General features: G+C 42.1%; 1 protein-coding gene across 1 annotated transcript; it reads left to right on the top strand.

The window, feature by feature from the left end:
• Positions 1-20093, top strand: LOC111151365 (glyoxalase domain containing 4). Its single transcript, XM_022509338.1, has 9 exons — positions 1-160; positions 1970-2019; positions 2787-2907; positions 7128-7272; positions 11470-11606; positions 12388-12474; positions 12745-12858; positions 12949-13035; positions 19416-20093. Exons 1-9 carry the CDS (start codon positions 71-73, stop codon positions 19479-19481), a joined length of 897 nt encoding a protein of 298 aa, XP_022365046.1. The 5' UTR covers positions 1-70; the 3' UTR covers positions 19482-20093.
• The last annotated feature ends 4073 nt before the right edge of the window (positions 20094-24166 follow it).

Below are 24166 nucleotides of genomic sequence, written 5' to 3'. Positions count from 1 at the left end.
GTCACGACCCGTCTGCGCATCTGCGGGCTGGCAGGCTTCTAGTTCTGCCGGATGTGTGGTGCTTGTGGCAATGGCTACTCGTCGAGCTTTGCACTTCGTCTTCAAAGTGGGAAACCGCTTCCAGACCGCGCGTTTCTTTCGCGATGTCCTGGGGATGAAGGTGCAGACGGGGCCGAGAGGGGCTGGGGCGCGAGGGTGGGTGGCCGGGGCCGCTGCGCCCCACTGGCCCAGGAAAGAGACAATTGGGTGTGTCTTGAATCTCCGCTGGCGCCCAGGTGTCCGACCTTAGCCCTGGTCTCCCCATTAGCCCTGTTGGGGTTTCAGCTTCAGGAAGCGTTGTATGTTGCTGGTTGGGTTGGTGATCTTGGAAGGGGTCTTTATTAGTCGCCGACTGTGTCCCCACACACGTTTGTTTCATTTGAGTTCATTCACAAATATTGAGGCTCTGCCTTCGTGGACTTTCCAGTCTAGTGGGAAAGACAGTAAACAGAAAGTAATATAATACTCTCCCAATGAACAATAACCCAATCGCTTCCGGTTTGGAGCCTTTCGGCTAAGATCATCCGCCTGTTTAGAGCTTTGCTTTTCTCAGGCCTGCTTTGAATGGTCTCTCACGGGTGTTCGGTATCCGGGTGAATGCTCCGGCCCTCCTCTCAACAGTCCAGATCTAAGTGTGAAGTCAGAACCCATTGTCTCCGACACCCGGAAGCGGCCCCTCCAGCGCTGATCAGCTGTGATTCTGCAGGGATCACCTGGGTGGCAAATGGAGGTGGAAGCTATTGGGGAGCTCCCGATAAGCCAGGGCTTTAGAGGTGCAAGAGTGCAATTTAGAGAGTGCAGAAGATGTAGAGGGCAAGGGAGTTACCTGAATTCATCAGTCACTTAAAACCTATCGTCTGTGCTTCATGGTCCTATGTTGGTGACAGCTTTGGTGGCAAAGATGAAAATGACCTTAGTGTCTGTCTTCAACTAAAGCTTCTGGCATAGGATAGGGGTGGAGATAACAGTTTGGTTTGTACATAGCTAACAGTAATGGAAGTGAAAACTTCATAAGTGATGAAAAACCACAAAACTCTCCCTTAATATGTTTCCTTATTGATTAAAGGGTTGTTGTGAAGATTAAACACTGAATATCTGATACATCATATGTATTATATAAGTAGTAGCTACTAGTATTATTAAAAATTACTACAGGAAAGATTTAACTTCAGCTTGGGTCATCAGGAAATAATTCATGGACATCTTGCATTTGAGTTGATCTATAAAAATAGGCAGGATTTCTACAAAGATTAGAGGGAGGAGTATACTGGAAAAACTGAAAGAACCCATGCAAAGATAAGGTATGTTTGGGAAACACCACTAGTTTTCTGTGCCTTCAGCTTAGATTTCTTAGTTGAAGTTGAGATGGGATATCAGGACAAATAGGTTGGGACTACTTCTGATAGTATCTTGAATACTGAGGTATTTGGATTTTATGGCACAGTAAGTAGAGAGCTCTCTTACATTTTAGAACAGGGTAATGTTGTGATCAGAGTTGTGCATGAGGGACGTAATTTTATGGTGGTATTAAGGAAAGATTAGTAAAGATGATTTTTAATAGTCTAGGAGAGAACTGATAGGAAGTTGAACTGGAGCCATAGCTGTGGGAATCAAAAAGGAGAATAGAAACTTAAGACATTGAGAGGCTACTGTGTGTGGGGTTCTTCTGTGTCCGATGGTGTAATAAGTTATCTATTCTCACAACACATGGAGAGACTCAGGCCCTAAGCAACATTCTCAGGCAACGTTCTCAATCTCAGACAACTATTGAGTGACAGCCAGGATTCCAAATCCGAATTCTGTAATGCTGGGGGCCATCCTTTGGTTTTCTGGGTCGTGGTGATGGTTTTAACTTCACAGCGCTGCTTCCAAATCTAGGTAGATTTCACAATCTTGTTTGCCTGACTTGGTATTCTAATTTCCTTATCAGATTCTGCGGCATGAGGAATTTGAAGAGGGCTGCAAAGCTACCTGTAATGGGTATGACACCTTGTTTCTTAAAATCTCCTTTAGGCTCTGAATACCCTTGGAAAACGGAAGAAAGTTGTTTGAAGTGAGTATAAGGTAGTAGAATACATTTAGGAATCAATAAATTAAGGTGACAGCTCTAAAAAACACAAGTAAGTGTATCCTCTAAATGAATCATTGTATTTTTTTTTTAAAGATTTTATTTATTTATTTGACAGAGGGAGAGAGAGAGTACAAGCAAGGGGAGCAGCAGGGACAGGGAGAAGCAGACTTCCCCTGAGCAGGGAGCCCAGCATGGGCCTCAATCCCAGGACCCTGGGATCATGACCTGAGCCGAAGGCAGATGCTTAACTGACTGAGCCACCCAGTGGCCCTAAATGAAGCAATGTCTTATTGAGTGTCTTAGCTTAGTAGCCATAGCAAACTGGAAAATTCCAAGGCCTAATGAGAATTGCATGCTTGTTGAGAGATATGCAAAAATATAAAGGTCCGGTTGGAGAAGTATCTTTATAGGAGTATGTCCCCTGCTTTAAAGAAAAGGTAAACAAATCTTTCCCTCAAGTAAGTGCCAGACAGGTGATCTTTGGAGCCTCTGGTGGTGAGGCCCATGAGCACTGTCCATAGCTGCATTTAGAAACAGCTGAGAGGTCATCGCATCCTTACAGGTACTTAGAGGACCAGAGGGGACTGCCTACTGTTCTGTCCCAAGAGTTCCTGAGGGGAGGCCTGATGCAGATTTTGTCTGTGTTCACTGGATTCATTTACTTTCATCTTTCTAGGCCTTATGATGGGAAATGGAGTAAGACAATGGTGGGATTTGGACCTGAGGATGATCATTTTGTCGCAGAACTGACCTACAATTATGGCATTGGACACTACAAGCTTGGCAATGACTTCATGGTAAATGGCATTTTGTTTGAGCAGATTTTGGCTGTGCCTTTTACTGAGGTCCCTGATACAACTTTAAGTATGATGACTGCTCAGTTGATGGCTTTTGAGTGCAGATTAGTGCTTGTGCACCTGTCTCAGAGCTGCTTTGGGAGGAAATGTGTTCTTCCAGTGTTCAGTAGGAGGCAGACTCAAGACTTAGAGACAGCTTTGACAGAGACAAGACTCCTTTAGGGGAATGACTGAACCTTGAGAGATAGAAGGACCGGAGTCATTGGTCTGCTTAAGCAGGTCCTGATCATCAAACAGAGAAATATTTTCTCTCTAATGAACCATTAGGATCGGGCTCTGCTATTATGGCAGTGCTAGTTAGAGAAAAACAGGAGAAGCTTTCAGGAGAAAGAGAGAGAAACATTGCATATACTGCATTCATTGCTTCATTCATGCGAGAGTTCAAGTCACTGTGCATCTAATAGTTACAGGATCTGCCTCTTATTGAGCAGCTACTATGTGCTACATAGAATGCTACCGGGTCCAAGTACACAGTGAGATAGAAGTAACCAGTTTTCTCTCAGGATCTGCTGAGCAAATCTATCTCATGCTAGATGTTATTTTGGTCAATTGATTCTGCTATCACTCTTAACTCATGTTAAAATAATAATGACATTTAAATGGAATTTTTGTGACTCAAATATCTATAAAAGTGTTTTATAAATGAAAGAGATAGTTCAGATTTAACATTATTAGTGTCTGTTTTTCTTTTTCTCATTCTTCATGTCTTTATTCATTTATTTATTTTTATTAGGGAGAGAGAGTTTTTTTTTTTTTTTTAAGATTTTATTTATTTATTTGACAGAGATATCACAGGCAGAGAGGCAGGCAGAGAGAGAGGGGGAAGCAGGCTCCCCCTTGAGCAGAGAGCCAGATGTGGGACTCAATCCCAGGACCGTGAGATCATGATCTGAGCCAAAGGCAGAGGTTTTAACCCACTGAGTCACGCAGGCACCCGGAGAGAGAGAGTCTTAAGCAGGCTCCACGCCCAGCTCAGAGCCTAATGAGGGGCTTGATCTCACGACTGTGACATCATGACCTGAGCTGAAATCAAGAGTCAGATGCTTAACTGACTGAGGCACCCAGGTAGCCCTAATTTATTCATTTTACAGATATTTATTGCAACTTACTATATTATTTATATTTATATTTACTATACTTATATATAGTTATATATAAGTACATATATATTTACTATATTTATATTTATTGTGACTTACCTGGTTAGATCCTGGGGTTACAGCAGAGTGAAGCATGTTCCCTGGCCTAAGGGGCTTCCTGTCAGGTGGGGGAAACAAGGAAAGAGACTGATGAGTGCGATTAGTGCCAAGATTGGAAAAAGCATACGTGGATGTATGTGGGCAAAGATGAGGCTGGAGAAATAAGCTGGGGCCATCAGACTAGGGTGTTTACACTTTATTCTAAAAACAGAGTGAAGCCATTTTTGAAGTAGGGGAACGACACAGTATATGTGGTGGGCAAGAATTCACCTGGCTGGAGCATGGGTTTTGGGTTCGAGGAAAGCAAAACTGGAAGCGAGGAAACTAGCTCAGAGGGTAGTACAGCAAGGGACTCAAAGCCCCTTAACTCATGCAGTAGTGGGAGATGGAGAGACCTGGGTGGATTTGAGAGATGTTTAGGAGGTAGAGTTAATAGGATTTAGTGATTGAGTGTAAATGAAAATGTTTTCATGTTTCTTCTTATCTTTTCCTTACTCTCCAAATCTAAATCAGGGAGAGGAAGGAAGAGCAAAAGCATCTTGGCACCATCATACTGTCACCAGCTCAAGTCAGATGTTGACTGATGGTGCTGCAGGGGTTAGAGGTCATGTAGGTGGAGAACAGCGGGGCTGCTCCACTGTGGGTCTTCCTAGGAGACTCTGGTAATAAAATATCCCTAATAAAAGGAAACTCTGGGCTCCTCAGTTCATGGGACAAAAAGAAAAACAGGTTACATAGAACTCCCATTTATGTAAAGAATTCCCATACATTAAAAAGAAGAGGATCCAAGGGCACCTAGGTGGCCTACTTGCTTAGTGTCCAACTCCTGATTTCGGCTCCTGATCTCGGGGTCATGAGATTGAGCCCTGCTTCCAGCTCTCTGCTCAGCTGGGAGTCTGCTTGAGATTCTCTCCCTCTTCCTCTGTCCTTCCTCCCTCTCTGTCTGTCTCTCTCTCTCTCAAATAAATCTTTAAAAACAAATTATCAACAACTTAATTTTTTTTAAGGGGCAAAAACTGAACAGACAGCCATAGAAAATGAATCAGAAATGTCTCTCAGACATTGAAAAAGATGTTCAACTGCCAAGGTGCCATTTGTCACCGATCAGATTGATAAAAATCAAGAAGTGTGATAGCACACCATGTTAAAAAGGGTGTTAGTCAACTGCCACTCTCATACATTACTTTTATAAGAGCATATATTACTACAACTTCAGTTTGGTGGTATCAAAATAATGCATTTGACCTTGGTCCTTGCAGTTTCATACCTAGGAATTTAGTTTACATGTATGTTAACAACTGTGTGAAATGAACTGTATTAAATTATTTATGGTGGTATTTATTCATACAGCAAGTATTTATTGAGTGTCTGCTATGTACCAGGCACGGTTCCAGGAAGTTTGGATAACCAGTGAACAAAATGGGCAAAAATCTATGTCTGGCAGGGGAGGGAATCAAGGCCTGACAGACAATATATAATAAATAGAATAAATAAATCATACTATGTTGTTTTAAAGGTGATCATTGTTATTGGAAAAGAACAGCAGAGGAAGGGAGATGGGGAGTATGGGACAGATGACTGGTTTTAATTTTAAGGAGGGTGTTGAGGGTGGGTATCAGGGAGGAGGGGACATTTGTGGAAAAGCTCATGTGAGAGAAGAGAGTTAGTTAGCCACGTGGGTATTGCAGGGGAGAGCAATCCAGATAGAACAGGCTATTCAAAAGCCCTCAGACAGTACCTGGCATGTTCCCAAAAAATGCAAGGAGGCCAGGTTGGCTGTAATAGACAGAACAAGGGGAAAGTGGGAGGAGATGGGGTCAGAAACGATGGGATCAGGTTGTGTTGGGCCTTTCAGGCCATTAGAAGCCATCCCTGAGTGAAACTATGAGCTATCAAGGGTTTTAAGCAGGGGAAATACAACATAGGGTTGCTGTCTTGAGAGTAGAGTATGCATCAGAAAATTTACTTTGGCTACAGAGTGGGTGATGGATTGACAACTCAGGGAAAGAGAGGCTGTTATGATAATCCCAGTTAGAACTGCAGCTGGTCTTATCAGAAGGCATAGTATATATTTTTAGGTATTGTGATTAAATTTTAAGTAATACCCAGATAGTTGGTTTAAATTTTTTAATTTTTTTAAGATTTTATTTATTTATTTGAGAGAGAGAGAGAGAGCTTGAGAGAACAAGTGAGGGGAGGGGCAGAGGGAGAAGCTGACTCCCTGAAGAGCAGAGGACCTGACGTGGGACTCGAATTCAGGACCCTGGGATCATGACCTGAGCTGAAGGCAGACACTTAACCGACTGAACCACCCAGGCACCCAAATTTTTTTGTTTAAAAAGCAAAAATAGGGGCGCCTGGGTGGCTCAGTGGGTTAAAGCCTCTGCTTTCGGCTCAGGTCATGATCCCAGGGTCCTGGGATTGAGCCCCACATTGGGCTCTCTGCTCAGCAGGAGGCCTGCTTCTCTTCCTCTCTCTCTGCCTGCCTCTCTGCCTACTTGTGATCTCGGTCAAATAATTAAATAAAAATCTTTTAAAAATAAATAAGTAAATAAATAGCAAAAATAAAAATAAAACATCTCAAGTAGGTAGCTGGCAGGCCAAGGTAAAATCAAGATTTCTCTGACTAGATCTTTAAAATTAAAAGAAAGTATCTTTGGTATTAAAATGGTCAAACTTCTCAGGGCGCCTGGGTGGCTCAGTCAGTTAAGCGTCTACCTTTGCCTCAGGTCATGACCCAGGGTCCCGGGATGGAGCCCCAGGTTAAGGAGCCTGCTTCTTCCTTTCCCTCTGCTGCTCCCCTTGCTTGTGCTTGCTCTCTGTCTCTCAAATAAATAAATAAAATCTTTTTAAAAATCACTAGAAGAAAATTTTGAATGCCAATTAAATCTTAGGTAACATGATGGTTTTGGCTCATTATCTTGCTCTAGAAAAGATCTGTAATATTGTTTTTTGTCATAGGGTATCACCCTCGCTTCTAGCCAGGCTGTCAGCAATGCCAGGAAGCTGGAGTGGCCACTTAATGAAGTTACGGAAGGTGTTTTTGAAATCAAGGCCCCAGGAGGATATAAGTTCTATTTGCAGAATCACAACCCACCTCAGTCAGGTAATTATACTGGGACTAATAAAAGCCCTCTGTGTAACGCCATCTTTGATGAAAGGAGAGAGGAACCAGATCTCTTTCTCCTGTGGAGTTTTTATATTGACATGTTATCTCTCCTAAGCCAATGTTTCTTATTCTTTGAGGAATCTTTTTTTTTTTTTCTTCTTAGAGAGTGAGTGAGAGAGAGCACGCAGGGGGAGAACAGTAGGGGGAGAAGCAGGCTCCCTGCCAGACAAGGAGCCCAGTGCAGGACTCGATCCCAGGACCCTGGGATCACGACCCGAGCTGAAGGCAGAGGCTTAACCAACTGTGCCACCCAGACATCCCTGGAGAGGGAGAATCTTAAGCAGGCTCCACACCCAGTGTCAAGCCCTATGTGGGGTTCGATCTTACTGCCCTGAGATCATGACCTAAGATGAAATTTAAAAAATCCGACACTTAAACAGCTGAACCACCCAGGCATCCCGAGAGATCATATTTTCATATTAGAACTTTAGTGCATAATTCTAGGGGATCTAACTGGTTCTGATTCTGTTCTGTTGGGAGTATATCTGTTTCAGCTGTAACAGAAAACCGATCTCAAACTAGCATGGACAATAAGAAAATAGCTGACAGAGCAGGTATTCTATAGGTTAGCTGATTCAGCAGCTCAACAATGGCATCAAGAATCCAACTTTTCTCTGTCTCTCCATCCTCTTGTCTGTAGGGGTCTACTTCTAGAGCCGGTTCTCTTGTGGTTGTTGGGTGGCTGCCAGTAGCAACTGGGGCTACCTGCTTCCACTTCTCATATGGCAGGAGAGACTGACTTCCTGTTGCTTTTATTAAGAGCAGAGCAAAACTCTTCTGGAAGTTTCCTGCAGACTTCCTGGTCAGATTTGATTCACAATCCTGCTCTGAATAAATCATTGCTAACGCAGATAGGTTTTATCCTTAGACCGGTTGGTCTTCTCTCTCCCGCTGAGGTCAGTTTCACAAACCATAGTGCTGGCGCTAGGTGAGTGAGGGTGGAAGGGAAGTGAGGGGCCCAGCACGCTGACTGCCATGTGGAAAGAAACTTTGCACGACATGTTTCATTTACTGCAGAACCATCCTCATCCCAGGTGTAATCCCTGCACCTTCTGCTCTGCCAAAAGAAAAACAATAGCAGAGAAGGACACCAGTGAATAGCAAAGGCGGTTCTGCCTGCCATTTCAGTGCGTGGGCACACTTCCTTAAGTGGACCTGAGATGGGGCGCATATATTCTCTTCCTTCCACTGGTCTGCCTCAGTGCCCAAATGCCCCTCGTACTGAGTCTGATTGTGTGTGCAATGCTACGTGCTTTTCATCTGGAGCTCAGCAAAGGAAATAACGATTTGTTCCAGTGTGGGAGGTTAGATGGGTGCTGTAGGACTTACTGGCAGATGGTCACGTTTTATAAGCCTTGTGAAAGAGTCTATTATTTATTTTGTGGACAGTGAAAGATTTTTTAATTTTTTTTATTAACATATAATGTATTATTAGCCCCAGGGGTACAGGTCTGTGAATCACCAGGTTTACACACTTCACAGCACTCACCATACACATACCCTCCCCAATGTCCATAACAAACCACCCTCTCCCTACCCCTCTCCCCCCCGGCAACCCTGTTTATTTTGTGAGATTAAGAGTCTTTTATGGTTTGTCTCCTTTCCAATTCCATCTTGTTTCATTTATTCTTTTCCTACCCCCAAGCCCCCCCCTCAAAGTTGCATCTCTTCTTCTTCATATCAGGGAGATCATAGATAGCTGTCTTTCTCGGATTGACTTATTTCGCTAAGCATAATACCCTCTAGTTCCATCCATGTCATTGCAAATGGCAAGATTTCATTTCTTTTGAAGGCTGCATAGTATTCCATTGTATATATATATATATATATATACCACATCTTCTTTATCCATTCATCTGTTGATGGACATCTCGGTTCTTTCCATAGTTTGGCTATTGTGGACTTTGCCACTATAAACATTCAGGTGCATGTGCCCCTTCGGATTACTACATTTGTATCTTTAGGGTAAATACCCAGTAGTGCAATTGCTGGGTCGTAGGGTAGCTCTATTTTCAACTTTTTGAGGAACCTCCATGCTGTTTTCCAGAGTGGTTGCACCAGCTTGCATTCCCACCAACAGTGTAGGAGGGCTCCCCTTTCTCCGCATCCTCTCTGGCGCCCACTTATGATCTCTCTCTCTGTCAAATAAATAAATAAAAATTTTTTTTTTTAAAGATTTTATTTATTTATTTGACAGAGAAATCACAAGTAGGCAGATAGGCAGGCAGAGAGAGAGGGGGAAGCAGGCTCCCTGCTGAGCAGGGAGCCCAATGTGGGGCTCAATCCCAGGACCCTGAGATCATGACCTGAGCCAAAGGCAGAGGCTTAACCCACTGAGCCACCTAGGCGCCCATAAATAAATAGAATCTTAAAAAAAAATAAAAATAAAAATAAATTTTAAAAGATACCTAAAAAATGGAGAGCCCCACAATCCCAAGATGTTTTTGTCCTTTGGAATGATAAAACCTTTGTGGCGTTAATTTCCATTTGGTAATTGGGTCAGATCTATCAGTCTAGCTGGTGTCCAGCCTTCCTTTTACTCACTGGGTCCTGGGTAGTCTCGCCCACTTGCTACCATTCCTGTCCTTCATCCTTCAGGGACTCAGCTGGCTGGAATTTGTTGATTTCTCAGTGAACAGGAAAAAGGAACAGTCTGGCAGGCAGAGGCATCTGTGAGAAACACTTCGCCTTTGTCATGGTATTGCTGTTCTATCAAATGGGGCTGAGGCAGTGAAAACCAAAGAAGAATATACCGAATTTATCATAGAGCAGTTCTTCAGAAGGTCACCTTACAATATAAAAACTTCCAATGATGTTAAATGTTTTAGTATAACTTTTATCCATTTTGCAAAAAATAGATTTTTTTCCCTAGACAGATAAGCCAAGAAGAAGAAAGAAGAAAACAGTACCCACATAGCCAGATAATCACTGTTAACATTTTAGAGTGTATTTTTCCAGTCGTTTATCCAAAAAAAATCTAACTATATGTCATATGTTCCATTGTAACGATTCCATTATTATTACCGTTATTACATGGGGGGAAGATTAAACCGTTGTCTAAATGTTGGATATTTGTGTTGTCCCTGTGTTTCATTGATGAGCAGCACTGTAAAGATGTCTTTGTCCTGAAAGGCCTTCATACATTTGCAATTACTTCTTTAATTGGTGATAATAGGATTGCTCTTTGAAAAGCTGTTTACATTTTTTTTAGGCTTTGGGTACATTCTGTCAAATTGTTGCCCAGAAGCGTTCTAGTTTGCCCTCTGCCCTATTATATGATTGTGATTTTTTTCCCCCTGCCCTATCACAGTTAACAATGTAACTTTTAAAATTATTTGCCAATGAAATAACAAAATGTTTTAATTCTAGTTTCTTTGATTATTTGTGAGGTTGAATTTTTTTTATATGTTCACTGACCATTCCACTTCATTCTTTGTGAATTACTACTTTGTGCTTTTTACCTATTTTTTTTCTAGGATGTTCATCTTTTCCTAGTAATGTTTGAAGATTATTTAAATATTAAGGACTTCTTATCATATATGTTGCAAAAATGTTTCCTACTTTGTCATTTATTCTTTGATTATAATTTTTTTCGTTTCTTTTTCTTTTCTTTTTTTTTTTTTTTTGGTGGTTATTGCCTAGGAATTTTTCCATTTCATGCAAGTAACCTAGTATATTTTTTCCTTCATGGTTTTTCTATCTCTGGTGTCAGGTTTTTAAAAAAAACTTTTTCCACCTCTAAGCTGTAGCAATAATGACCTATTTTTAGTATTTTCATGGTTTCATTCTTTAAACTTAATCCTTAAGCCTAAAATCCCTTTCTTATCATAAACTAAGTTCCTGGGGCACCTGGGTACTCAATTAGGTAAGCGTCTACCTTCTGCTCAGGTCATAATCCTGGGGTCCTGGGATTGAGCCCCACATAGGACTCCCTGCTCCACAGGAAGCCTGCTTCTCCCTCTCCCTCTGCTGCCCCTGCTTGTGCACACACTTTCTCTTCCTCTTTCTCTGTCAAATAAATAAAATTTTCAGAAAAAAATATACTAAGTTCTTATATATACTCAAGCCTGATTTAGTCTTTCTTCGATTCCATTGCACTGATCTATAAATTGCTATTGTTTTATTACTCTCCAGATTCTATATTAAAAGTAACTCTAGCAGTGTCTGATCTTAAGAAGTCCTTGAACTACTGGTCTAATCTACTGGGAATGAAAATTTATGAAAAAAGTGAAGAGAAGCAAAGGGCTTTGCTGGGCTATGCTGATAACCAGGTGAGTGATCTTGGAGAGAAGTAATCTGTTACTTTGAGTTTGGCTTATAAACGAAGTTACGTGAAGGTTATTCTCAAGAGTTTTTTCACAGTGATTCAATATTTACAGAGATAAACAGAAGAAAATAGAAATTGCTGATAACCTCATCACCCAGATATTACCTTTGTTTATATTTGGGGATATAGCCTTTCAGAAATGGAATTGCTGAGTCAGAACAGAGGGAGACAACATCTAGTACTATAATGATAATCTATTTTATCTTTTTTCTTTTAATAACTTAGCATCTGAACATGATTTAGTCCTTGCACTCTGACCCAGCACATCTACTCATAGGAATTTATTTCACAGCTGTACTCACCATTCAAGTGCGCAAGGAAATGTGTAAAAGGTTATCTGTTCTAGCATTGAAATAGCAAAAGATAAGAAATAACCTCAATGTCCTGTGCATTAGAGGTATAGTTCAATATTTTTTGGTTTATCCATGGATTGAATTACTGTGCAGCTATCAGAAAGAATAGGGTGAGTTGTTATGTGCCAATGGAGTAACATTGGATAAAAAAAGCAAGGGACAGAATAATGTGTAAATGATGCTACTGTTTGTATTTAAAAAAAAATCTGTGCATGCCATGTGTCTAGCAGGACACACAGGAAGCCTCTGGGAGAGAGTAGAAGGGAAAGATAGTTTTTACTTTATTCCTTTAGTACTGTTTGATTTTTTTTTTTTCTTTTAACCACATAACCTGTTCCAAAAAACTAGACCCACCTTCTTTCTTCTTTTCAGTGTAAGCTGGAGCTGCAGGGTATCAAGGGTAGAATTGATCATGCAGCAGCTTTTGGAAGAATTGCCTTTTCTTGCCCCGAGAAAGAGGTAATGTTTGTCCCTGGATCTTTCGTGTAAGCTCTGGGACTAGCCAATTGAATCAGCTAAGAACCTCAACCCTCCCTTCTTCAGGTTGTTCCAATTGTGGCTTGCTATCAAGTTCACCAGTTGTCTCAAGAGCGGCTGAGATAATAAAATCAAACAAGTGGTGCCTGGATTCTCTCTGATTGATCTGATACTCCCCTAGGGCTGACAAGGACCATAGTGTGGGAGTGGTACATGACCCCTTGCTCGCTTTCCCTCTTTATTTTCCTCCAGTTACTGGACTTAGAAGACTTGATGAAAAGGGAGAACCAGAAGATTCTGACTCCCCTGGTGAGTCTGGATACACCAGGGAAAGCAACAGTACAAGTGGTCATTCTGGCTGACCCTGTAAGTATTAACTCAAGAAAGGGATGGGCTGCACCAGGGGTTTCTTCAAGGTGTCTTTTTGCCAGATTTCTTTTCTCTTTATCGGTGTAGGATGGACATGAAATTTGCTTTGTGGGGGATGAAGCATTTCGAGAACTTTCTAAGATGGATCCAGAGGGAGGCAAATTGTTGGATGACGTGAGTCTCATTTCTGACTTTGTATCCCCATAGGCCTACAGCGGATAGTGTTAATGTGTGGGGGAAAGGCTGAAGTAGGAGGGTCCAGTGCTGTGTCCTTTTGGCGGTAGGGTGACATTTGAGCCAGGAACATGTGTCTTCATTGCTACCCGTATGACTCTTTTTTTTAAAAAAAGATTTTATTTTTAAGTGGGGCATTTGAGTGGCTCAGTCGATTAAACGTTCTGTCTTCAGCTCAAGTCATGATTCCAGAGTCCTTGGATCGAACCCAGCATGGGGCTCCCTGCTCAGCAGGGAGCCTGCTTCTCCCTTTTCCCTCTGCCTGATGCTCCCCCTGCTTGTGCGCTGTGTCTCTCTCTTAAATAAATAAATAAAATCTTAAAAAAAAAGATTTTATGGACACCTGGGTGGCTCAGTCGTTGAGCGTCTGCCTCGGCTCAGATCATGATCCCAGCATCCTGGAATCGAGCCCTTCATTGGGCTCCCTGCTTGATGGGAAGCCTGTTCTCCCTCTCCCACTACCCCTGCTTGTGTTTCTTCTCTCACTGTGTCTCTCTCTGTCAAAAAAATAAATAAAATCTTTTTTTTTTTTTTTTAAGATTTTTACTTATTTGACAGACAGAGATCACAAGTAGGCAGAGAGGCAAGTGGGGTGGGGGGAAGCTGAGCAGAGAGCCCAACATGGGGCTTGATCCCAGGACCCTGAGATCATGACCTGAGCCAAAGGCAGAGGCTTAACCCACTGAGCCACCCAGTTGCCCCTAAATAAAATCTTTAAAAAAAAATTTTTTTTATTAATAAGTAATCTCTACAGTCAACATGGGGCTTGAACACACAGTTCCAAGATCAAGAGTCACATGCTCTACCGCCTGAGCCAGCCAGGCGCCCCTAAAATATTTTGTTTTTTTAAGGAATCTCTACACCCAGCATAGGGCTCGAACTCAAGACCCCAACATTAAGAGTTGCACACTTTACTGACCAAGTCAGCCAGGCACCTCAGCATCCATATGACTCTTAACTGGGTATAGCATTCATGCCTTCGCACTTGCTCACGCTGCCTGGGGAACCACTCCTGCCCCATGCATCATGATTCTGCTCAACGAGGGGAAAGGCCTGGATACACCCCCCTGCTTCTTTAGCTCTCTTGGTCCTCTCATCTCCAGTGTACAGTGGCAGTCCCTTCTTTTCTAGTGAATCGTTCTGGTCAGCATGCAAATGAGGTTTCATGCCTCCCATCTTTTAAAAGTCTTTTGCCCCATATCCCTTCTCCACAGTTCTTTTTAAAAAATCTGCCTACACTCTGTTTCTGCTTCTTACCTCCCCTTCACACCTGAGTCTGTTCTGCACTGGCTCCTGTCACTCAGGGGAACGCTCCTGTTGAAATCACCAGTGACTTCATCTTGCCAAGTCCAGCAACTACTCTTCTATCCTCATCAAACTCAGTCTTTAATCAACATCCAAAGCCATCATTGTACCCCAGCTTCTAGCACATACCTGGTGCGTAGTAGGAACTTAGGAATGCTCTGTTGATGATTCAGGGAATGAATCACTGGCTCTTCGCTTACTATCTGTGTGACTGACTCTAAGTAATTCACTTAAATTCTCTGAACTTCAGGTTTGGTGGTTTTGTTTTATTTTGTCTTAAGTAATCTCTATGCCCGACATGGAGCTTGAACTCGCAACCCCAAGATCAAGAATCACATGCTTTACCAACTGAGCCAGCCAAGATCCCTTAGGCTTTAGTTTTCTTAGCTGGAAATTTGAGAAAAAGATATGTACCTCATAGGATGGTTGTATGGTTTACAGAGCATGGCAAACTGCTGACATTATAACAGACATTCAATTTAATTAAAGCAGGAAACAAAGTATATAGCATTAATAAATTTTATCATAAAGGAAAATAGAATCCCAGACAACCTCCAGTTGGCACATTTGTTAGACTTTTTCCTCCTTGCTTTTTCATATCACTGACTAACTTCCTCCTCTTTCAAGTTCTCTTCTTTTGTCTTAGAGATCCTGCCATTTTCATATCTCCCTGACAGCTTCTCAGACACAAGCACATCTTTCTGTCTCATTCCGGAACAATTTACCCACAGTCCCACTCTAGCTGTCTTTTACTCTCATTCCACATTTTTCCTCTTCTCTGAGTAGAAGTTACCTACTACTCTGGTTACTTCTCTGAGCTGCAACCATCATCCATTCTCTGACTTCCTAATTTCTAGTTCCTACTCCTCCCTAAGCTCTAAACAAGTATTTTTTGTTGTTACTGAGGTAAGGTATACACGAAATATAAATGAACAGAAATTTAGTGTTCTGTCTGATGAGTATTGACAGCTAAATATTCTCATACACCACTGTTCAAAATATAGAGCATTTTCATCATTGTAGAAAGTTCTTCCATGCCCGTTTCCAGCTAATTCTCACTGCTGCCTCCCAGAAGCAAGTATTGTACTGATTGTCACATTATTTTTGTCTTTGGACTTCATATAAATGAAATCATTCAGTAGGTATTCTTTTGTGCCTGGCTTCTGTCACCCAGCATAACATTTTTGAGATTCTTCTATGTAATTACACACATCAGAGTTCTTTTTTTTTTTCTTTTTTTATTGCTGAGTGGTATTCAGTTTTAAAATTCAACAATTTGCTTATCCATCCTTCTGATGGTGGATATTTGAGTTGTTTCCAGATTTTATCCACAATAAGGAAGACTGCTGTGAACATTCTTGTGTAAATCTTATAGACATGTTTCATTTCCCTTAGGTAATAATTAGGAGTGGAATTGCTTTTACTTTATGAAAAACTGTCAAACAGTTGTCCAAAGTGATTGGCCCATTTTTTTTTTTTATTTTTTTTTAAGATTTTATTTATTTATTTGTCAGGGACAGAGGGAGAGAGAGTGAGCAAGCACAGGCAGACAGAGAGGCAGGCAGAGGCAGAGGGAGAAGCAGGTTCCCTGCCGAGCAAGGAGCCCGATGTGGGACTCGATCCCAGGACACTGGGATCATGACCTGAGCTGAAGGCAGCCGCTTAACCAACTGAGCCACCCAGGCGTCCCCAAAGTGATTGGCCCATTTTACTCTCCTGTCAGCCATGTATGTGTCTGAGAGTTCCACCTGTTCCATACCCTCATCAGCATTTGTGTTTTTCCGGATTTTTGTGTTAGCTGTCCTAGAACGTGTAAAATGGCTTCTCATCGTGCTTTTATTTTTTTTAATTTTTTTATTTTTTATTTTTTTAGATTTTATTTATTTATTTGACAGACAGAAATCACAAGTAGGCAGAGAAGCAGGCAGAGAGAGAGAGGAGGAAGCAGGCTCCCTACTGAGCAGAGATCCCGATGCGGGGCTCAATCCCAGAACCCTGGGATCATGACCTGAGCCGAAGGCAGAGGCTTTAACCCACTGAGCCACCCAGGCGCCCCTCATCGTGCTTTTAATTTGCATTTCCCTGATAACTGCTGACGTTCAGCACCTTTGCATATGCTTATTGGCTATTTGCACACCTTCCTTTATGAATTATATGTTCAAGTCTTTTGTCCATTTCTTTCTATAATAGATTTTATTTATAATATTTGGTGATTAAAAATTCCAAAAATACACAGGAGAGTACAACAAATCTCTGTGTGACTGTCACTAATCAACACTGTCGTAATTTTTCATTATTCCTTCCCACCCCACTTTTTTTTGGCTAGGGAATTCTTTCCCCACCCCACCCCCAAGATTTTTTTGATTATTCATTTGAGAGAGAAAAAGCATGAGCAGGGGGAGAGGCAGAGGGAGAGGGAGCAGCAGACTCCCTGCTGAGCCACGTGGGACTCAATCCCAAGATCTCGGGATCATGACCTGAGCCAAAGGTGACACTTAACCACCTGAGCCACCCAGGTGCCCCTTTTTTGCTAGGGAATTCTAAGGCAAATCTTAGACACTGTTGTTTCAACCCTAAGTACTTAAGTATTTTATACATTTTGATTTTTTTTTAAGATTTATTTGAGAGAGAGTGCTTGCCTGCATGTGCACATGAACTGGGGAGGGGCAAAGGGAGAGGGAGAAGCAGACTTCCCACCAAGCAGGGAGCCTTATGTGGGGCTCGATCCCAGGACTCTGAGAAGATTAAACAGTTTTTGAAGTGACTGGATTTATGCTTTAGAAAGCTGATGCTGGGGGCTCCTGGGTGGCTCAGTGGGTTAAAGCCTCTGCCTTCGGCTTGGGTCATGATCCCAGGGTCCTGGGATCGAGCCCCGCATGGGGCTCTCTGCTCAGCGGGGAGCCTGCTTCCTCCTCTCTCTCTGCCTGTCTCTCTGCCTACTTGTGATCTCTATCTGTCAAATGAATAAATAAAAAAATCTTAAAAAAAAAAAAAAAAAGAAAGAAAGCTGATGCTGCCAGGAGGGATGGCAAGTGAATGCAGATGCTTAACTGACTAAGCCACCTAGGCACCCCAGTATTTTATACATTTTTAAATTATTTAAAAGAAGTAAAAGTCAAGGAATTTTCTTATGTACCATATTGATATTAGCACAATTTTAAAAATCACCAGTATATATCCTTAATGTCACTTAAAATCCAGTTTTATTAAAATTTCCCTAATTAGGGGTACCTGGGTAGCTCAGTCGTTAAATGTCTGCCTTTGGTTTGGGTCATGATCCCAGGGTTCTGGGATCGAGCCCCGCATCAGGCTCCCTGCTCCATGGGAGGCCTGCCTCTCCCTCTCCCAATCCCCCTGCTTGTGTTCCCTCCCTGCATCTCTCTCTGTCAAATAAATAAAATCTTTAAAAAAATAAAATTTCCCTAATTAATGAAAAATGATTTTATATAGTTGGTTTTCCCTATGCATTTTTAAGTAGTTTTAATATAATTGGGCTGTATCAATACAGAACAATTTATTTATTTATTTATTTATTTATTTCTAAGATTTTATTATTTATTTGATAGAGAGAGAGAGATCACAAGTAGGCAGAGAGGCAGGCAGAGAGAGAGAGGGGGAAGCAGACTCCCCACCAAGCGGAGAGCCGGATGTGGGGCTCAATCCCAGGACCCTGGGATCATGACCTGAGCTGAAGGCAGAGGATTTAACCCACTGAGCCACCCAGGCGCCCCAATACAGAACAATTTATATGAGCCATTGAGATTCATGACAAACTAGTTGGAAGACACACCTCTGATCTATTTTACATTTTAGCCGTTCTAGTCTGTAATCTCTATGAATGTATTTTCACACTATGTGACTGCTCACACGATTTTATTCTCCTGGAATGTCCCTCATTTAAATATTTGCTTATTTTTTAAGGCCCATTCAAATCCATTTTTTTAAAAAATTGGTTATTTATCTTGTTGATTGGAGTTCTGGTTGTGAGTCATTTGTTAAGTATCTACAAATGCAAGTACTTTTCCCAGTCTATGGCTTGCCAGTTTATTTTCTTAACAGAGTCTTTTGAGGGCGCCTGGGTGGCTTAGTTGGCTAAGTGTCTGCCTTCGGCCCAGGTTATGATGCCAGGGTTCTGGGATCAAGTCCCACATCAGGCTCCCTGCTCAGTAGGAAGCCTGCTTCTCCCTCTGCCCCAGCCCCGCAACTCGTGCTTTCTCACTCTCTTGCATGCTCTCTCTCTCTCTCTTACAAAAGTAAATCTTTTAAAAAAAACCTGCAGACAGTTGCTCAATTCTTACATCCTATCAAATTAAACATAATACTCTATGCCGAATGAATGCTTTTTTTTTTTTTTTTTTTTAAAGATTTTATTTATTTATTTGACAGAGAGAGATCACAAGCAGGCAGAGAGGCAGGCAGAGAGAGAGGAGGAAGCAGGCTCCCTGCTGAGCAGAAAGCCCGATACGGGGCTCGATCCCAGGACTCTGAGCTCATGACCTGAGCGAAGGCAGCGGCTTAACCCACTGAGCCACCCAGGCGCCCCATTTTTTTTTAAGATTTATTTATCTGCGAGAGTGAGAACGTGAGCTGGGGGGAGAGGGAGCAAGAACTAAAGCAGACTCCATGCTCAGTGCAGAGCCTGACATGGGGCTGGATCCCGTAACCCAGAGATCATGACCTGAGCTGAAACCAGGAGTCGGACACTCAACCCACTGAGCCACCCAGGTGCCCCCTGAATGAGCACTTTTTTTTTTTAAGATTTTATTTATTTATTTGACAGATACAAATCACAAGTAGGCAGAGAGGCAGGCAGAGAGAAAGGGGGAAGGAGGCTCCCCGCTGAGCAGAGAGCCTGAAGCAGAGCTAGATCCCAGGAGCCTGAGACCATGACCTGAGCCACCCAGGCTCCCCAAATGAGCATTTTTTGTTAATGACTACAGGAAGTGCAGTGAGGTACAAAGTGGACTGTATTGTTTTATGGGCTTAAATATATATTCCAATTCTCTTTTCTGCAGGCAATGGCGGCAGATAAAAGTGATGAATGGTTTGCTAGACACAAGAAATCAAAGGCTTCGGGGTAACAGAAGACATGATGTGGAACAAGCATTTGTGATTCCTGTCTAGCACCTGCAAGGCCTGATGTGTCCATGCATGATAAAGACCCTCATACCTTGCTTGTCTCCTGTACCAGCAAGGAAGCTGGGGTGGTAAAAATCTGTGTGTCTTAATCTTTGAAAGCGCTAAGATATATTTTAGAAATAAAATCCTACTGTCTATCCAGTTAGAGGAGAACTGTTGCTGTAATCAGCAGTGTTACTGGAATGGCACATTCTTTGTGTAACTCAATTAGATTAGTCATAAATTATTTTTTAGATTGGGCAGCTATGTGGGACACTACCTGTGGTTGGAGATGGAGGGAATTTTGATAAGCTTATAGCAGGACTACTTCTGGCACCATGCTGTTCTAATGCCTTCCTCTGGCAGGCCTTGACACTGAAAAATATTAAAGAGGGGCGCCTGGGTGTCTCAGTGGGTTAAAGCTTCTGCCTTCAGCTTGGGTCGTGATCCTAGGGTACTAGGATCAAGCCCCAAGTTGGGCTCTCTGCTCAGTGGGGAGCCTGCCCCCCCACCGCCTGCTTCTCTGCCTACTTGTGATCTCTCTCCTCTGTGAAATAAATAAAAAATCTTAAAAATTTTTTTAATTAAAAAAAAAGAAAAATATTAAAGAAATTTGTTCTTGAATCAAGAGATTTGACTAACACCCAACACATTCTTTGCTTTGAAATTCTGAGCAGCCAGAGAAAACAGATGGAAGGAGCTAATGTGCTATGTTGCTACATGCCTGGCTTCATGCTATTTTCCTTATATAACTTTTTAAATCTTTGTGAGAATTTCAATTTTTTAAATATGGGTTAGATTTCTTAAATATAGATTAGATTATTTCTTCAGCCTGAAAAAAATTTTTTTCAGTGATTTTTTTTTTTTAAAGATTTCATTTACTTATTTGAGAGACAGAGATCACAAGTCAGCAGAGAGGCAGGCAGATAGAGGGGGAAGCAGGCTCCCTGCTGAGCAGAGAGCCCAATGTGGGGCGACCAGGACCCAGAGATCATGACCTGAGCCAAAGGCAGAGGCCTTAACCCACTGAGCCACCCAGGCGCCCCTTTTTAATGATTTCTTGTAGTTTTCTATTTGGTTCCAAAGAAGAAATAAATTTTAATCATTGGAAATAGAATTATATTGGCCATATTTATTATAAATGGTTTTTAGGGCGCCTGGGTGGCTCAGTGGGTTAAAGCCTCTGCCTTCAGCTCAGGTCATGGTCTCAGGGTCCTGGGATTGAGCCCCGTATCGGGCTCTCTGCTCGGCGGGGAGCCTGCTTCCTCCTCTCTCCCTGCCTGCCTCTCTGACTACTTGTGATCTCTATCAAATAAATAAATAAGTTTAAAAAAAAAAATAAATGGTTTTTGAAAGTATACTTCTTGAATCACGTTGTTACACCAGCCTCTGAGACTCTGTTTAAAATGGTAATGGCCAGGTTCAGATTTTAGGCAAGAAGCTGAGGAGATTGAAAAGGATTGACTCAGAGGTTACCAGTTCCAGAATAATATATATGAAATCACCTGTGATGTTCTGTGCTGCCAGGAAATTTCAGGGTTTCAGCTCACCTTCTGTTAGGGTAATCTTACCTTCACCGAGAGAAAAAAATCTTTTTCCAGCTCCACGGCACTTTTCATTCAACTTAAACTGTCTTGAGATAGAGTTTCAGAGCAAACCAAGTTATATATGTCCCTTCTCTAGACCATTGGTTCACTTTTTTCCTATTCACGGGGAAATTATTGTATGGATTTTGAATAACACCTCTGAGGATGGTATGCTCTATTAGAAAACAAGGTTATAAGATGGTTTTGCCCAAGCTGGCGTTTTAAAACAGATGAAGTTGGAAAGTTCTTTGGCTTCTCTAGAGTTGTGTTTTCATAACAGTTATTTTGGGGGTTTTTTGCCTTGAGGGTTGAGGAGTTCTGGCATATTAAGTTTAAATTCAAACTTCCCTTGGGTTTAAATCCAGAGAAATTTAGAATGGCTGGGTTGCAAGCGCTCCCCAGGCCTACCCAGGGATTTAGTATGAAATCCACATTTGCTTGACATCTTGGTAGAATTAGCAAAGCTGTGGACATTCACAGCTCCTTTATGGGACACTCTGCCCATCTCACCTGTCACATGCAGTTGCCATTGTGGTTTAGCAGTTTTTAGGAGGGTTCCAATTTGTCCACTGAAATTTATAGTGAGAGTTCATGGGTAGTTTCAGTTTGGTCTTAGATTTCTTATCTTTCTGGGAAGTCAATAGGAAATTTACTCTGGCCTTAATGATCAGTAACAACAAAAAAATGCTCTTGTTTTGTTGTTGTTTTTGGATTTTATTTATTTTTAGAGGGTCAGGGTGGGGGCAGAGGGAGAGCGAAACTTAAGCAGATTCCACAGTGATCCTGGAGCCCAATGTGGGGCTCGATTTCATGACCCTGAGATCATGACTGAGTGGAAACCAAGAGTCGGTTGTAACTAACTGAGCCACCTAGGCGCCCCAAGAAATACTCTTGCCTCAGACTTCTGTAACAGAGTCAGTGATACAAAAATCAAAAATTAAAAAGATATACATTGAAAAGTCTTGCTCCTACCAATTCCATTCCCCTTGCCTCCTTATTAAGCAGACAAATATATTTATTTTCTCCCTTTTCCCCACAAATTTCAGCATACTGTACACACTATATATTTTTTAATAATGTATCCTGTAGTTGCTTTCTGCAGTCCTAACTATGGTGCATTTTTATCAGGTTTTATAATGATTTATAGAATGGTATGACTTAACACCTGCAGTGCCTCAGTTAACACCATATTTTGGAGCAAGATGTTCCATTATTATTTTTATTAGTAATTCACACTTCTTGTGAATCGGGGCCTTAAAGCATCAAAATGTGCTTGTAATATCCTCCAAAAGAAGAGAGGACAGCACAACTGTTGTACAAAGTGGCTCTTGCCCAACCTAAAATAGTTCTTCAGTCACTGTGACATCCTGGGGATACTTTATTCTCACGTCATGTACTTAGTCTATAGCAACTTCTTGCAAAGACATGAACAGAAGATCCTGAAAATACATGGTGAGATTTGGTTTCCTTTGTCCTCTGAAATCTTTATGGTTGTTGCTTCTGTTGTTTAATGGCCCTTCAGGAACTAAAACTGACCTGTCTTAATCTATGAAAATAGTTTCTGAGGAAAAGTGTTGGGAAGGCCCATGCCACAGCAGAGCTTTTTCTCTGAAATGCCTTTAATGATAGCACATAGCTTCCTCCATATCCCAGGGCACTTACTGTGCATCGATGCCTCTGTGATAATTGGCACTAAGGAGTGGAAGCTGAGCACAGACACTTTGGCCCTTGCCCAAAGGGGTGTGTTTGGCTCTTGTCAAGGGGTGTGTTGTGCTTCTAAAACAAATTCATATACACGTATTGTCCCATAGACATTCCCAAGCGGAAACCAGGGTTAGCTACGAACTAATTCCAAGAAAACTTTGGTTGCATGGCCTCCAATGAAGCTTTTGGAGACTGGGATTTTGAAACCATCTGATCTGTTGTTTCTAGTCTGCTGTGTTGTCATGCATCAATTGCTTCACTTGACTTCCCTCAAAATATTAACTCCGTCAGGCCTGCGTTCCAGTAGGGGCTTTTGGTAGTAGGATTTGACTTTAACTTTTTGGAAACCAAAGCCCTTTTCCCCTCACTAATGTTGGGTTGTAGTGAACGGACTGCCCCTGAAGAGCTAAGGGGCCTTGGCCTCCTCTCCTCCTTTCCCCTTTCCCGGGAGGCCAAGCCTCTGAAGAATGGTCTTTTGACCTCATTGAGGCATTTTATAGCATGATTCTTCCCCCAACTTCTTTCCTCCTGCCAAGCATTTGCATATACTCTGGGATAGGAAGGCTGGGAACTGTTATTCGAAATCATAAAGCCAGTTGTGATGGAACTTTCCCTAGAGCAGAGCTGCTTTTTACATATTTTGGACACCTCAGGACTCTCACAGTCACTTTTAGTTTAATCATCTTTCCAACAACAGTCATTCACACTCATGCAGTTTAAGAGATTTATTGATGTTTCTCAGCTATGGTGGTTATGGTTTCGGGATGTTTCAGCCATCGGTCTTTTAAGAAGCCCTTTTCCCTACCGGAGGAACCCTGCTACTTCATTCTGTTTCACACTCTGTCCTCCTTAACCAGTATCCTTTTTCTTTAGTTCTTCCACTTTGGCAACATAGATTCTCATGGCATCCATCTTGGACATCCCTCTGTTCTCGTTCCATGCCTCCCACTTGGCCTTGGCTTTCACATCTGTGGCAGGTGGGGAAGGAATGTTGCAATCGCCCTGGGTGGCCTGTTTGTAGAAGCTGTACACCATCAGTTTCTCCTGATCACTCACAGGTCCCTTCAACTGCTTAATAGCGGCACAGGCCAGCTCAAACTCCACTTGGCACATTGGAGGAGGGGAAGCCCGGCCCCTATGTCCTCTCTAGGTGATAGCTGGTGCTGGAAGCTGGAGGATGGAGAGTTAGAAACACTAGTGGTTAGTGATTAGGTCAGGGAAGAAGGGAAAGGGAGCACAGGAGACATGGTAATGTGTGAGACGAACATAGGAAATTCGTGTATGTGTTCTCTCAGAACCGGGGGCTATTGGATTGGATCTCCCCCACCGTTGCTCTGGCTAGCAAAGTGCATTTTCTG

The sequence above is a fragment of the Enhydra lutris genome, unplaced genomic scaffold, assembly GCF_002288905.1.
Source record: "Enhydra lutris kenyoni isolate GAN:26980312 unplaced genomic scaffold, ASM228890v2 scaffoldscaffold26, whole genome shotgun sequence".
NCBI lineage: Eukaryota > Metazoa > Chordata > Mammalia > Carnivora > Mustelidae > Enhydra > Enhydra lutris.
Note: the sequence above shows the minus strand (reverse complement) of the source record. Positions and strands in the feature narration are given on the sequence as shown.

Bases quoted from the DNA above. Each gene is read 5' to 3' on its own strand.
- LOC111151365 (XM_022509338.1), top strand. From the start codon at position 71: ATGGCTACTCGTCGAGCTTTGCACTTCGTCTTCAAAGTGGGAAACCGC. The intron at 2,908-7,127 runs GTAAATGGCATT...TTTTTGTCATAG, and splicing joins AGCTTGGCAATGACTTCATG to GGTATCACCCTCGCTTCTAG. The intron at 13,036-19,415 runs GTGAGTCTCATT...TCTTTTCTGCAG, and splicing joins GAGGCAAATTGTTGGATGAC to GCAATGGCGGCAGATAAAAG.